The following is a 16,274-nucleotide window of genomic DNA, read 5'->3' on the forward strand; positions in this document are numbered from 1 at the left end:
GCTATGGTCTTTGTGTGCTGCCTCACTAATTTCATTGGTTGGTGTAGTATGTGTGTAGGTACGTACTGCTTTGCTGACATCATTAATCCTTTCTAGCGTCATATTTTCTGTTGGTGGTCTGACTCGTAACGTTAAAAATACTTAACGGTTTCTGAGGTAGAAGCTTTTCCACCATGAGTTAAAATGTACACCTTACAAATATGTAATTATTATTCAAATAGCTGTACAACGTCAAGTACTTTCTGAGAATCAACACAGAGACGGATGGATTAGGAGCTGTTGACAACCCAACGCGAAACGTGCATTATTTTCACCCACTTGTTGGGGTTTGTCTCCACCTGGCGGTTGAAGAGCGGAGCTACATAAAAAAAAGTCTAGCTAATATGTGCCGATACAGGTTTTTTTTATTGAACTTAATGATTTTAATAATAGATGCTGTGATTAGTCAGTATTAAAAAAAAGAAGTCCTTTACTAGTACCTTTCAGTGGTTCTGTAAATTATGTATTATTAATTGTGACTAATTACTGAATTACGCACAAATATTCACCCTCTCCATATGATGAAATGAGAACTGTACACAATTTTTTATAATGCAATATGTCAAATGTAGTTTTAGATGTTTTAACATTTTACATCACTGGTCACAGCCAGGGCATTACGGTATTCTGACTAGCAGCAGGATCCTAAAAAGATTGCTAATTTAAGAATGGTAAATTACAGCCAATATTTGGTGAACAAGGCTTATAAATTATGCATATGTATGTGTGTGTATATGTATATATATATATTAGTCAAAGGACAGTTTGTACTGTACTGTATTTTTCACAGAATTAAAAAAAAATGTTCTGCTCAAAATCTGTGCGATAAAAATGTGAGAAAAAAATGTGTGCTCTTCTTATTGACGACAGTAAATCTCATGAATGGGGTCTACTGTCCATCTATATTTTCAACATTGTCACACATTATACATGCATGACCTGTCTTTAATTCATCTAAAGGGTTTCTCGGCCTTCTTGTACAGCTCTAACAGTATCTGCAGAGAAGAGGAAAACCGTATACGGTCAGGAATATGGGCAAAGAATATTCTTTCCACTGTGAGGTAAAACCCAATAAATCCCTTCTCTTGTGAATGCTGCCTCGTTAGAGAACAACATGTTCTGGAAGTTTGGCCGTGTTCTCTCTGTCTCACGTGGTGTGCTGGTGTGACACACAATTAAGTGAGTTTAAACTAGCCTAAGCTAGTAGGTTACTGGTTGTTATGCTCTCTAGTCTAGAGGACAGCGGTGCGGGGAATGGAGCAGAGTGTGCTCCATCCTTTTGAAGTGGATCTGAATGATAATATTGTAAGGTTTAATGTGTGAGACTGAGCTCCATCTGGTGTGTGTAGGAGAAGTGGAGGAAAGGAAGATCTGATATGAGAGTGAGAGAGTTGGGTTTAGCCCTGTGAGAGCTCTGGCTTGGTTGTCACTCTACATTGCCAACATGAGCTCACAGCAATTACATCTAACTCAATCCAGCAGGCTGCTCTTATACCCTCATTCCCCTTTTCTGTTTTCTTTCTCCTTGTTCTGCACACATATATCTCTCTTTTCTCTTCCCATCCCTCTCTTATCATCCATTATATACTTCCTACATGCCTGATTTTGCTTTTAACTGGAACACTTTATAAATGGGATCCATTACTGTCCTCTAATTATAAACTCTGCCAGTCATTCGTCTTTTTAAAAACATTCCAACCAGATCTTCAACTAGCCTCTTTAAAATCTCTTTTAACACTGAATTCAATTTACTATAAGCTGTCAACTTTCCCCACTAACAGAAACCACAACCACTTTAATTATGAAGTAACATTTGGCTAATCTGGTGCTGGCCTATGCATAAGGCCTACAACAGCGGCCTGATCCAAACTTCTCCCATGTTTTTGGTGGCATGAAATATTGTGGTAACTCAGAATAATTCATCTGATGTGAGAATTTGTGGACATGGACATAGCAGACGGAAACCAGGTTTGCACCAGCCAGAGCTTTTCTGACAGAGCTTTTCTGTCAGCTAAATGAAAACATACATTTTATCTCCCTTTCTAATGTCAAATATGGTTTTGAAGGAAAACCTGCCGTTTTACAGGTCTCTAATATACATATTCCTCTATTAACCATATGTGAATAATAATGCGTTCCAGACCACTCGGAATGTGGATTTTTCCCAACTTGTTCTTGGAAATAACTTCTGGAACAAGAAACGTAAAAAAAAAACCCGTTAACATTAGACATTTAAGTTTATGTAATATTCCTTTTTCAAAGCGATTTTGTTGTTTTTATTCTATTTTTTGACATAATTGACACAAAAACCCAATATGCTCTTGTTGTGTCGTGGAGACATCATGTATGGAAGGCAAACAGCGCTAAAACGTATGAAACTGATGTGTTAACGTAATTACCAAGCGTGCTGCACAAGTCCTGAAAAATGAAGCTAAAGTGCCTCGATCGCCCCCAGGTGGTTGGTCACAGTATAGGTCATTAAACCCTTCCAGCTCCATGTAATGTAATGGGACGTTTAAGTCATGTAATGTAAAAGATGGTTTCTGTCATTTTAGGTAGTTTTTATAACGCTAATGTAAGTTCAAGTGTTTGTTTTTTTTGAATACGTTTTGTTTTACTTATTTGATGCTATAAAAACGTGGGGTGTGGCATTGTGATTGACAGCTGAGATTGACAGCTTCTCTGAGTGAATTAGTCACAGAGGCACCAACAGAAATTTTACGGGATTTGGAGATTGGATCTTCAACATTAATTTCTACATTTACATTACTGTTTATTTCACACCAACGTAATGAGTTGTTCTGCACTAAACTGTGCTGCGGGAGTGCGGGCGGCTTCACTTTTCATCAGTGGAAGAGAGTGAAAGCCTGTCGTCCATCTTTTTTTTTTTTTACAGTCTATGGTACCCTACTTGTTTACATGTCAGTTTCACACGTCTTGGCCCTGTTGACCTTCCATAATCATGTGGTCAACATGTGAACATGGTCTGATTGCCTGAAACTCACTGAGGTCTGAGTGACATTTAATTTGGGATATTTCCACGTCCAACCTTGTCTGGAACGCAGCATAAGTCTTGATTTTTAGTTCTCATTCCCAGTGCGCTTGCACCTTTTTCACTTTTAAGTGCACACAGAGCATGTAGTGAGGTGTTATATTCACTGCTGTTGAACCCTGTTGGAAAACAGCTAACTGGTATCGGCTAATTCTTAAAAAAAAAATAGACCAACATTCTTAAACTGAATTTAGCAGCTAGGGTAAACGAATTCCAGCAGGCTAACCTCACAAATCCGAATGCTAATTGGCATTACAAGATGATAAACTTTTAAATTAAAAGATTTTTCATACTTTGTTCTAAACACATGGGGTCGCCATAAGATCAAATGTAGCCTACTCGTTTTAAACAGGCAACGAAATGCAGAAGGGAAGTCAAATGTCTCTCGAGGGGAAAAATCCCTTCAGGTAGACTAGCTACGGTTTCTGTCAAAAATGAAATAAAGCCCATCTAAGAATATGCATTGCATTGCACCCAAATGCCATATTTGGTACAGTTATTAACTTAAAACATTTAACTTACTGCTTGGTGTTCGGCAAAAATGAAATGAGTTAGAATGTCAGGAAAACTGAAAGCTGTTTGAATGGGACTCCAGAGAGCAGAAGCAGCAGGTGTCAGCTGTAGTGAATTCGATAATGATGTCATGTCTGAACTCTCAGAAGACTCGAATGGAATGGGATCGAGCTTCCGATGGAAAAATTAAATGTGCAATGGGGAAAGAATGGGGCTCCGGGCAACAGCGTTTCAAAAGCCAAAATAATAAATAAACAATTAGCCTTTAGGCTATATTTTTTCATTGTTGTTTGGAGACATTACTATTTTTAATGTTTTTGAAAAAAGTCTCTTATGTTCAAGTCTGCATTTATTTGATAAAACATACAAATACAGAAACGTGAAATATTGCCGATTTGCTATTTTATTATACTTTAAAATATAATTTATTTCTGTAATGCGAAGATGCATTTCCATCAGCCATTACTCCAGTCTTCAGTATGTTTTATAAATGGTGGAAACACCTGTGATATATATTTTTTTCTTCAGGATTCTTTTAATAACAAGTTTAAAAAGAACATTTATTTTGTTCTTATTGTTCAAAATTATTGTTCAAAAGTTTGGGTCAGTATTTGTTGTTGTTGTTGTTGTTGTTGTTGTTGATGAAAGAAATCAATACTTTTATTCAGCAAGGATGTGTTAAATTGATACAAAGTGATGGTAAAGATTTATATTTTTATTAAAATATATTTTTAATAAATGCTGTTCTTTTCAACTTTTTATTAATCAGTGAATCCTGGAAAAAGTATCACAGGTTCCAAAAAAGTATTAAGCAGCACAACTTTTTCCAACATTGATAATACATCAGCATATCAGAATGATTTCAGAAGGATCATGTGACACTGAAGACTGGAGTAATGATGCTGAAAATTCAGCTTTCCATCACGGTAATAAATTATATTTTAACTAAGCATATTAGATTAGAAAATCATTATTTTTCTGTATTTTTGATTAAATAAATGCAGGCTTGATGAGCAGAGACTTCTTTCAAAAACATTCAAAATAGTAATGTTTCCAAACTTTTGACCGTGTGTGTGTGTGTGTATGGGGTCCAGGTAAACCCTACGTTATGAGGATAACATGTCCATGTGGGGACATTTTTAGTTCCCCATGAGAAAAACAGCTTATAAAATAACTAAATTATGTTTTTTGAAAATGTAAAAATGCTGAACATTTTCTGTGATGGGTAGGTTTAGGCAAGGCAAGTATATTTATATATAGCACATTTCATACACAATGGTAATTCAAAGTACTTTACAGAAGGAATAAAAATAGATAAAAATAACAATAAAAGGTGAAAAATAAAAAAAGATATAAAATATATTAAAACAGGAAGTAAAAAGGAGGATGCAAAAATAAAAAACGGACGTAGCACAGTGCTCATTCAGTAAATGCATGGCTAAACAGATGTGTTTTGAGTCTGGATTTGAATGTGGCTACTGTTGGATAATAGCTAAAAGCGGACTCACCGTGCTTTGAGTGAACCCTTGGTATTTCTAGCTGTTGTGATCCTAATGATCTGAGTGATCTGTTTATATTCAGTGAGCATATCTGCAATGTATTGAGATTGAATGAGGCCATTGAGTGATGATAATGCTTTAAAATCAATTCTAAATGCAACTGGAAGCCAGTATAAAGACGGGAGTACTGGCATGATATGTTCATATTTTCAGGTTCTGCTCAGAATCCTGGCAGCAGCGTTCTCTATGAGCTGCAGATGTCTTATGGTTTTTTTGGGAAGACCGGTAAGGAGTCCATTGCAATCCACCCTGCTGGTGATAAAAGCATGAACAAGTTTCTATAGTCTTATCTGGAAACAAAGCATCTAACTCTTGCACGGTTTTTGAGATGATATATGCTGATTATTGCTTTGTCATGAGTCATGACTAGCCTACTGAAACTAAGGTCTGCCTCCAAAATCACACCAAGATTCCTGACTTGATTTTTAGTTGAACCCCTATATGCGTTCACCTTGAGAATTTAATCTTTGTTTCAAAGGCAATGACTTCAGTTTTGTCTTTGTTTAAACCTTGGGAATCAATTAAAAAAAGTTACACACCGGTCCAAATGTCCATGTCATAAATATTTGAATCTGAGGACAGACTTAAGTTTGGTCTCATTTTAACTATCAAGGTTTAAGTTTATGAAAATGATTTTTTATAAAATATATATTTAATGAAACATGTTGAACTCTAAAACTGTTAGAAAATCAAAGTTGTGTTTGAGGTTGATATCTCAAAAAATTAGCTTTGAGTAAGATTTTGTTTGGGTGCAGTACCCAATTTTCCCCATTAGATGCCAGTAAAGCTCCACTGGTGCACACAGTGCTTTGATTTGTGATTTGCACAGTAGAGTTTTTCTCTCTAAAATATTACACACGCACACCCACACACATTTTTTTTACGACACACATAAACCACAGCACTCTGACATCCATACCAACACACCCACACAATCTATCCAATTGGCTCTGTAATATGCATAAGCAAACAGGAATAAAGTGAGTATTTGCTTTATAGGCCAAACCTGAGAAAATTGCAGGTAAAAAAAAATAGTAAAAATTTAAATTGTGATGCCTTGCCAACAGAATGAAAGCCTATTAACAAAGATTGCATCATTTTTATAGTGAAATGGCCCTGAGATTAAAAATTGCAGTTTCAATGGGGACATGTTTGTCCAAAAGCACCTGAGAGGAACTATTTTGTGTAGCCCACCTAGAGCAAAATAGTTTTTTTTTTTTTTTTTTTTTTTTTTTAAGAAAATGGGAGTGAAATAGTACAATTCCACTAAAAATACACACCTGTGCCAAAATGTATGCAGTTGACATTAACACAGGCAAAATGAAAACAAAACTGAAAAAGACAAAAATGTCCATAAAGGTTAACTGAAGAAAGTTTAGGAGTATGTCTAGGGTTAGGGGATAGAATATACAGTTTGTACAGTATAAAAATCATTATGTCTATGGAAAGTCCCCATAAAACATGAAAACACAATCTGTGTATGTGTGTGTGAGGGTGACCTAACTTTAGATCTCACCCTTCAGATCTCATTCTAAGCTCCTCACTGATCTGTCCTGGTGAAGAGTGTGAAAATCTGGAGGAGGCAACCCACTTTCTCAAAGGTGACCACCCTAAACCTCTCCACCTCTCTCTACTCCTCCTTACCCACCCTCTCTCTGTCTTTCAGTCTCCCATTCACTACCATACCCCGCTCAGGTTCTCACAGCTGTGTCCATCAAGGCAGAGATGCCGGCTGAGGGATTCGTGATTGTAGCTGTGATTTGCAGTCTGATGGCGCAAAACTGCCGTGGGGAGCTTGTGGCTCACGTGCAGGACCTGAATCCCGTGCCCGAGTCCTCCCTGCTTAAACCCAAAGTCATGATCGCGATTTTGGCTCGGAACTCGGCGCACAGCCTGCCGTACTACTTTGGCTGCATCGACCGCCTGGACTACCCGAAGGACCGGATTGCGATATGGTGAGAATCTCCAAAAGTGGGTTGTTGTGGAGTGCTGCTGACGGGTAGTGTGTGTGTGTGTGTGTGTGTGTGTGTGTGTGTGTGTGTGTGTGTGTGTGAGAGAGAGAGAGAGAGAGAGAGAGAGAGAGATGAGATGAGATGAGATGGTTTGCTTTTGCAGCAAGTGTGGTGGTTGAAAACTGAGAAGGTCTTGTACATAGTGGAGTTATTGTGGAGCGCGCTCAGGTAAGGTTTGGTTAATGAAAACCTTCTGGCAGATAGAGGAACAGAGACGCCGCTGTCTGCGTGAAGCAGACCTGTTAAAGCGGGTTTACTACACTGTCCACGCGTGTGAGCAAGGATTTAATTACATGTTAAACGAAGATGAAAGACATATGCTGACTTAGCAACATGCCCTGTCGGTTCTCTTTATAATTAGAGTGCGACTTTTGGAAATTACGTTTTAAGAGAATTTCTGTCAGCATAATTTTTTGGGGCGCACTTGAGTATCGAGCAACCGCCTCTACCGTGCGTGAACAATCTTAACTTCTATACGACATAGGCTTCTTGTAATATGGGAATGCTTAATAATCAATACATAAAATGTGGAAAGTAATAGCAGTAGGCTACTTATATGTACCGTCCGACACATAAATCCCTCGAACTGCTTATTGCTGCGAACTTCTCAAGCGAACGACTGTTGTTAGCGAGTATTTATTTGCTCTGACCTTGTAAACTTTTGTTGTTATTGAAATGTTATTGTATGCCTACAACCTATTCCTAATTATCGTGTTTGCCTCTGTTTCTTTCCTGCTTAGTTTTCAACCTTATAAGCTACATCATCTATGAACTGTCCTCACTTCCCTTCAGCTTTCTCTATAGGGTAAACTGCTGATTTACATTTCTATCCAAATACAGTGAATGGAGGCACATGCACCACTTTAATTTTGATCCCTCCCTTTAATGCCGCTCTGCTGCTTCGATTTTGAGCTGGGGATAGACTCCACTCCACAGTTATGCCTTATGTTTTACCATACATTTTGATTCCTAAATGGTTTGAACTATATTTAGCCAATCACCCATAAAAATTGTTCTGCCAGTTTTTTTTATCTTTACTATTCAGTATTGAATTTAAAGTTGTGATGAAACAGAAGTAGAACAAATCTTTTCTTCCATATTGTGAAGTAGATCCGAGTGAAACTGAATGTAGGCTGGGGATTTGGTTCTATATGCATTGGTTGTTGATTGGATCTTGATGGGTGTTGCACTCAAAGGTGAATGCAGATTAATGCAAGTTTGCAGGGTTTAAGCGGACTAAATGATTGTAGAAGTTCTGCATGTGTCCCCAGAGAGAAGCCTGTCGTTTTCACCGGAAGGTCCCGTTATATTATTTTGAATAACATTACTCAAACATTAAGCATGAACAAATTGATATATAACACGCATTTAGAAAATAAATTGGGCGAATGTTAATTTTGTGACAACTATAACTATGCACACTATCAGTAAGACCTTCAGAAGTTTACTGAACAAACAGAGCAGTCAAATGGCAGGCTGAAAGTCTCACTGCTTTGCGAAAGAATGCAGGGAATTAGGGGGAAGAAAGGATGGGGAGAGAGAGAGAGAGAGAGAGAGAGAGAGAGAGAGAGAGAGAGAGAGAGAGAGAGAGAGGGAGGAAGGAAAGGGCTGGGGAGGGGCACTGTTGAAAATTACATAGGGGCACCTCAAGTGGCCTAACAATGCACATTCCATCCCTATTGACCATGTGCACAGGTCACCCACTGTGACATCTCTCTCTCCCACTTTCTCTTCTCTGATTTGTTATATGAAAGTATCTCAGATCGGATTAGAGACGGTATAAGGTGGAGGAGACGTGTTACTATAGCGTGATTTTAACAGAACAAGCAACATTTAAGATTCTATTTTATTGCTGTAATCCTAAACAACAGTTTTGGAAATGTTCTGTCTTTTTCTGTTCAAGTAAATAATTGCTGTACCTGTATGCCTATTAACTACATAGAGAGGTCTCCAAGATGGCCACCAAGTGCGCTGACTTCCCTTAAAGTGGGTATATTGTTTAAATGCATGTTATTGATCTTACTGTGAACAGTTCCCTGCATGTTTAATATTTTTTGATCTCATAATTCTTAACCAGTATGTCATAACTTGATCTTCCAGTGAAATGACTGACTTCTTTCTACTGATCTACACTCACCTAAAGGATTATTAGGAACACCTGTTCAATTTCTCATTAATGCAATTATCTAATCAACCAATCACATGGCAGTTGCTTCAATGCATTTAGGGGTGTGGTCCTGGTCAAGACAATCTCCTGAACTCCAAACTGAATGTCAGAATGGGAAAGAAAGGTGATTTAAGCAATTTTGAGCGTGGCATGGTTGTTGGTGCCAGACGGGCCGGTCTGAGTATTTCACAATCTGCTCAGTTACTGGGATTTTCACGCACAACCATTTCTAGGGTTTACAAAGAATGGTGTGAAAAGGAAAAACCATCCAGTATGCGGCAGTCCTGTGGGAGAAAATGCCTTGTTGATGCTAGAGGTCAGAGGAGAATGGGTGACTGAAATAACCACTCGTTACAACCGAGGTATGCAGCAAAGCATTTGTGAAGCCACAACACGCACAACCTTGAGGAGGATGGGCTACAACAGCAGAAGACCCCACCGGGTACCACTCATCTCCACTACAAATAGGAAAAAGAGGCTACAATTTGCACAAGCTCACCAAAATCGGACAGTTGAAGACTGGAAAAAATGTTGCCTGGTCTGATGAGTCTTGATTTCTGTTGAGACATTCAGATGGTAGAGTCAGAATTTGGCATAAACAGAATGAGAACATGGATCCATCATGCCTTGTTACCACTGTGCAGGCTGGTGGTGGTGGTGTAATGGTGTGGGGGATGTTTTCCTTGCACACTTTTGGCCCCTTAGTGCCAATTGGGCATCGTTTAAATGCCACGGCCTACCTGAGCATTGTTTTTGACCATGTCCATCCCTTTATGACCACCATGTACCCATCCTCTGATGGCTACTTCCAGCAGGATAATGCACCTTGTCACAAAGCTCGAATCATTTCAAATTAGTTTCTTGAACATGACAATGAGTTCACTGTACTAAAATGGCCCCCACAGTCACCAGATCTCAACCCAATAGAGCATCTTTGGGATGTGGTGGAACGGGAGCTTCATGCCCTGGATGTGCATCCCACAAATCTCCATCAACTGCAAGATGCTATCCTATCAATATGGGCCAACATTTCTAAAGAATGCTTTCAGCACCTTGTTGAATCAATGCCACGTGGAATTAAGGCAGTTCTGAAGGCGAAAGGAGGTCAAACACAGTATTAGTATGGTGTTCCTAATAATTCTTTAGGTAAGTGTATATGCAGGATTCTCCAATCAATTAGTCCACTCAAACACCACCAAGCTCTCATTCAGATCTGCCTCCATCCAATCAACACCCAATGAATAAAACCAAATCCCGGCCCTTAAATTTTTTTATTTTTCAATAACCTGTTTCACTCGAATGTACGTCACAATATGGAAGAAAAGATCTGACGCTACTTCTGTTACATCACAACTTTAAAGGGACCTTGATTACAGTGAAAGTTTCTTTAGCATGAGCAAAGCTACTGTAATGCAGTAGAGTATTGTGAGCGCAAACAGGCGAGACAGAGAGGGACATTTCATCTGACAGTGTCTTGATTGATAATGACTCAGACATTCTTATGTAATACAGAGAGAAGTTTTGAAGAGTGTGAATCCAGCATCATGTTCCCTAGAGGCACAGGTCTGTAATTAGTGAAACGGCGTTTAAGCTAATGGTGCTAACACAGCTTTTGACATTAACTAGACATGACTGATCAAGTTACGGTCAGATTTATTGAACACGTCGTTAATGAGAGCTGACTGCTCTTTTATGTCTGTCTACTGGTCTGATGAGTATGAAATTATTTTCTTGACAACTATGCAAGAAGTTTTCCTTTAGACTCAGGTGTTGGTTCCAGCAGTTATGATGCAGTTGTTGAGGTATGCTGGGCATTTTGGCAAGTTAAATAAATAAAGCATGATGAATAAAACAAAGGACTTTAGAAAAGGATAGAGAAAGTTGGGTATTGAGCTGAAGGAGATCTGTAAATGATTATGTTTATTTCATTGCAGCTTTAAGTGTTTTTGTGTTTTTATTAGGTTTGCGTGAGCGTTGCTGTAATCAAAACTCTGGCACAGTGTCAGTTCAGTGGGGTCTACAGCCTAACTTGAACTTTTCTGCCGCTCTCTTTTGGTATTGTTCTTTTCAGCATTTCCAGAACCAGTTTCCACTCTTTCCAACAAAAATTACGTCCATTCAGTTGTCCATCCCATCCACTCAAACCTCCGAAGGCCTCAACCAGACAAGGGTTCAAGAGTAGAGGAACAGTGTGCAAAAGTCCAGACAACAGGATGATTGCTGGCTTTAGTCACGGCTGTCTACAGTCGAGCTGGAGCAGTATTTTACTGGTGTGCAGTGTGTTGAGTTAGGGCAGGTGACCAAAAAATCAGCATGATACTGTTATGTAAAAATGTTATGGTTAAAAAACTGCGTCAGGGCTGAAAAATTAATAATTTAACTTAGTTGGAAAGTACCTTGTAATATAGGTTGTATATCACATTCTAGACCCAAAAAGAATCTCTGCTGATATCTATTAAACATGAGCAGTGCATTCTGAAAAAAAAAAAAAAAAAAAAAGAGCTCAGTCTAGATGGCTTTTAATAACATATTTTAGAAAATTTGTTTGCGCATAAGTGTCTTATGCTCAGCTGTTCACCTTGCAAGGCTGTATTTATGTAATAGAAAATTTGAAATATTATTAAAATTTTAAATAACTGTTGGCAGTTTTAATGTATTTTAAAATGTAATTTATTCCTGTGATGCAAAGCTGAATTTTTTAAACAGACATTACTCCAGTCTTCAGTGTCACATGATCCTTTAGAAATCATTCTAATATGCTGATTTGCTGATCAAGAAACATTTCTTATTATTATCAATGTTAAAAATAGTTGTACTGCTTCATATTTGATTAAAATAAACAGCCTTTATTTGAAATATAAATCTTTAGTTACATTATAAATGTCTTTACTGTCACTTTTGATCGATTTAATGCGTCCTTGTTGAGAAAAAAAAAACCTTGAAAAAAATTGTACTAACCTCAAACATTTGTGTTTATATATTTATTTTTAATATATTGATCTTGCAATGAAAATAGCCACAGTTGCTGATATGGCAATACAAATAAACTAAACTAAAACCTCAAACATTTGAATGGTAGTGTATGTATATATAATATTATCATTAGTTTTTTACAACAACATCATAGGCTAATATTTCATAATTGTGTCATTTTCTCTTGCAACTCTGGAGTGGTTAGTCACATATGGCTCAGTTGATTTACTCAATGTTGAATGGTCCAATTATAGAGATATTTGGGAATGCTAATGCATAGCTCTCTACAGGTATAGCCTTCATTGAGTCTAACGCTCTAACTGAGAGACTTTTGTCACAGTCACAGTTGCTTTAGGTTGTCCTAAATGGCACATTCACCTCATGACCTGAGGAGAAAAGACAGGCATGCGTGAAGCAGGCAGCTGTGCATGGACATATTTTAGTGAAAAGTGAGGTATTTCAAGGTGACTGTTTAGTGCTGTATGCTGGATTCATCCTTCTGGTAAACTGCTGGAATGACATTGTCTACACTATCAATCTATCTGTCAGCCTCTCACTGTTTCAGTCTTTTTCTCTCACACCACAACTTTTCCCAGTGCAGCTGATGTGTTTATATTCTCAGGAAGGTGGAGAGAGGTTATATTCTGGTTATATTCTGAGTTCACGTGAATGTTTGATAAACTCTGTCAGTGCGTCAGGTGAGACTGTGTGAATCTCTACTGCTCTAGGCTAGTCTATGATCCTATACGCGCTCTGTCTTTACCAATGTGTTTTGTGTGATTTCCTTCTGAAAGATTTACAACTAATTTGGCTGTTGTTGTTGCTTTTATCAGATTTGTAACTCCAAAACAGATGTATAAGAGAACAATGAATGAAAAGCTCATAAAACTATAATGCTAAGGATGGATCTGATACAATCTCTGAGGCTGTAGTATGCAGCTGTATCAAATTAAATATATTGGTACTTTTAATGTGAACGTGATTTATGTACTTATTTAAAATATGTTTTTTGATTGTCATGAAGCTGGTACTTGCCATTAATCTGTTGTCAGCAGGGATGAGCTGTCATCATACTCTACTACAGTATGTGTGTTTGTGTGTGACATGGCAGAGCTGTGTTGACAGAGTATGGCTGGAGGAATTTGAGTAGCAGAGGTTTCACGAGCCATTTTGCCCCCTCCTCAATCTACAGAGCCAGGGAGCCACGTCAGCCCTTGCATGGGGGCAGAGCCACTGGAAAGCAAACACACACATGCACACGTTGGGCTTTTGTGTTTTATGGGGATTTCCAAACACACTATGCTTTTTATACTTTGCAAACTTTACATTCTATCCCCTAACCCTAAACCTACCCCTTACAAAAATTCAGCATTTTTAAATAATAAAAAAAAAAAACATAATTTTGTATCATTTATAAGCAAAAAATTTGGTCTCCACTGACCTCACAATGTAGGGAATTTCAGGACCATGCACATACAAACAAACACATATCTTGGGTTTTCATGTTTTGGGGACTTTACATAGACATATTGATTTTTATTCTGTGCACACTGTATATTATATCCCATTACCCTAAACCTACACATCATCACAGAAAGCTTTTTGCATTTTTACATTTTCAAATAACGTCACTTAGTTAGATTAATAAGCTGTTGTCGTCCTGGGGACCAAAAAGAATGTCACCATAAGGACAAGGATTCCAGATATTGCCATCTTTTCCCCATAATGTAGGGTATACCTGAAACACACACACACACACACACACAATGTTGGTGCAACTGCATTATGAGGACATTCCATAGACGTAATGGTTTTTATAATGTACAAACTGTACATTCTATCCCACTACACTACCCTTACCCCTAAACCTACCCATCACATAAAACATTCAGAATTTTTACATTTTTAATTAAACATTGTTTAGTATGTTTTTAAAGCTATTTTAATTATGAGGACATATGAAATGTCCTCATAAACCACGTTTACATTGTAATACCAGTGTAATACCCATGTCATTATACAAATTTGTGTCCTCAGAAATCTCATAAACAAGCACACACACACACACACACACACACACACACACACACACACACACACACACACACACACACACACACACACACACACACACACACGCACACACACACACACACACACACACACACACATATTTATATACAGATCTGTATCTGGTTGTGTTTTAACTAATAGACATTTTCATTGATATTTACATTTGGTAACTTTTGTTTCAGTTCAATTCCATTTCATATTTTTTTCACAAATAATTTTCCAAAGCAGCAAACTTGGTCAATCTTTTAAGTTGTAACTTCAGGGATAGTTCACCTAAAAATGAAAATAATGTACTAATCTTCATGTTGTTCTAAAACTGTATGCATTTTTAAATCAATTGAACAAAAGAAGTCTGTACTCTGAAAGTCAATGGTCCAGTGTTGATTTCGGACCCCATTTGCTTTTATTGGATATACAAAAATAGTTCTTCAAAATATCTTATGTGTTTTGCAGAAGAGAATAAGTCCTACAGTTTTGGAACGACATGAGGGTGAGTAAATAATAACTTTGAATTGAAATGTATTTATTTAATTGAGTTATGAGTGTGGTGGGTCGCATCAGCACAGGTGATGTTACAAGGCATCAGAGCATCTAAAAGAAAACTCAGCGCTGTTATAAAAAAGATATTCATATGTTATTCAAGACTGTTCTCTGTCATTATGAATGCACATGCTTATCTTAATACAGCAGACACTGTCATTGTTTTAGTTGAACTGGTAAGGTTTGTTGCTGTGTTGCCTGAGCAGGTTTGGATAGTAGAAGATTTTCCGATATCTTTTTTTTATCTTTGTGGTTTATCCAATTTGGGATTTCTTTCATTTAAGCTAATGTTTTTTCCTCTTTATCTGGGATGGCTGTACTGTGCAGGTGGAGAGAGTAGAAGATGTGCGTGTATGGCGGTGAGTAGCATGTGGTGCCCAGATGCTGTCAATAAGGACATATGGAGGAGAAACAGAGAGACAAAAAGAGAGAGTGAGCCTCTGGCAGTTAGATAATGAGCTGGAGACTTGCAATAAACTTCAAAAGGCAATGAAAGAAAATCAGGTTTTTATAAGCAAAGTCCTGCTTCCTCCAAGCGCAGCAGGGGCGCACACATACATACAAATAGAGTTGAATGTCCTGCCATGCACACACACACACAGCCCTAAACACTTTATCACCTTTATCATGAGGTCCACTTACAGAATTGTGCACGTGGAATAACTTTCAGTAGTAAAGGGTGTTTAACAGTGAAATATGAGATTACTTGCTGCTTGGACTGAGGATTTGTGTCCCAAACCTTAAAAGAAAATGAATATAAATCAATACACAGATGGGGAAAGTACATAGATAATTGCTCCTACACCTGGACCATATTCTGAAAATGAAGTGTATGTAATGTGGTCAGTGTCAGAAGTCTGTTGTTGCCCTTGGGTGTGGAAATTTGTTAGAGATCGAAAGGTGAGGAGAATGTGTCTGCCCGGATATATAACCGACTGAACCTTCAGAAACCAGAAGTTTGAGTCATTCATATGCTGGCAGGTTCGAATTCTTCAGGTTGTTTGCTTGTCCGGTCATGAATAGTGTTGCCATCTGCAGCCAGAGCAAAGACACAGACTCAAAGACTTTTCTGAAATTCACCGACTTGAAAATTGGCTTAATTTTTCTTAACGCAGTTCTCTTTTGACTTTGGGAGTAATATGATCCAGATATTTTTTTTACTCATCATATACAGTCAGACATAATGGAAGCCTATAGTAATGTAGCATAAAGTCATGCAGAAATCATAAATCTCCATATCCACCTGAGATTGTGTGTCTTGCACACTTTTCACAGTTTTGTCATGGAGCAGCATAACCCAAAATGCATTGTGTGGGTCTCTCCCCAGGAGAGTTGGAGAACACGTG

The 16,274-nt window shown here is 37.9% G+C and overlaps 1 protein-coding gene across 2 annotated transcripts in view; it reads left to right on the forward strand.

Moving 5' to 3' along the window:
- The first annotated feature begins 6,833 nt into the window (after positions 1 to 6,833).
- colgalt2b (collagen beta(1-O)galactosyltransferase 2b) overlaps positions 6,834 to 16,274 on the forward strand; it is a 29,159-nt gene continuing 19,718 nt past the window's right edge. Inside the window, exon 1 of one of the 2 annotated variants that reach the window (XM_079827765.1) lies at positions 6,834 to 7,118. In XM_079827765.1, coding sequence (XP_079683891.1) covers positions 6,889 to 7,118 — 230 coding nt within the window. In that variant the 5' untranslated portion in view covers positions 6,834 to 6,888. Of the gene's footprint in view, positions 7,119 to 7,239; positions 7,344 to 16,274 lie in introns of those variants that run through there. The other variant, XM_079827766.1, reaches the window with a different exon arrangement.

Source organism: Gobio gobio, assembly GCF_949357685.1.
Source record: "Gobio gobio genome assembly, chromosome: 10".
Lineage (NCBI taxonomy): Eukaryota > Metazoa > Chordata > Actinopteri > Cypriniformes > Gobionidae > Gobio > Gobio gobio.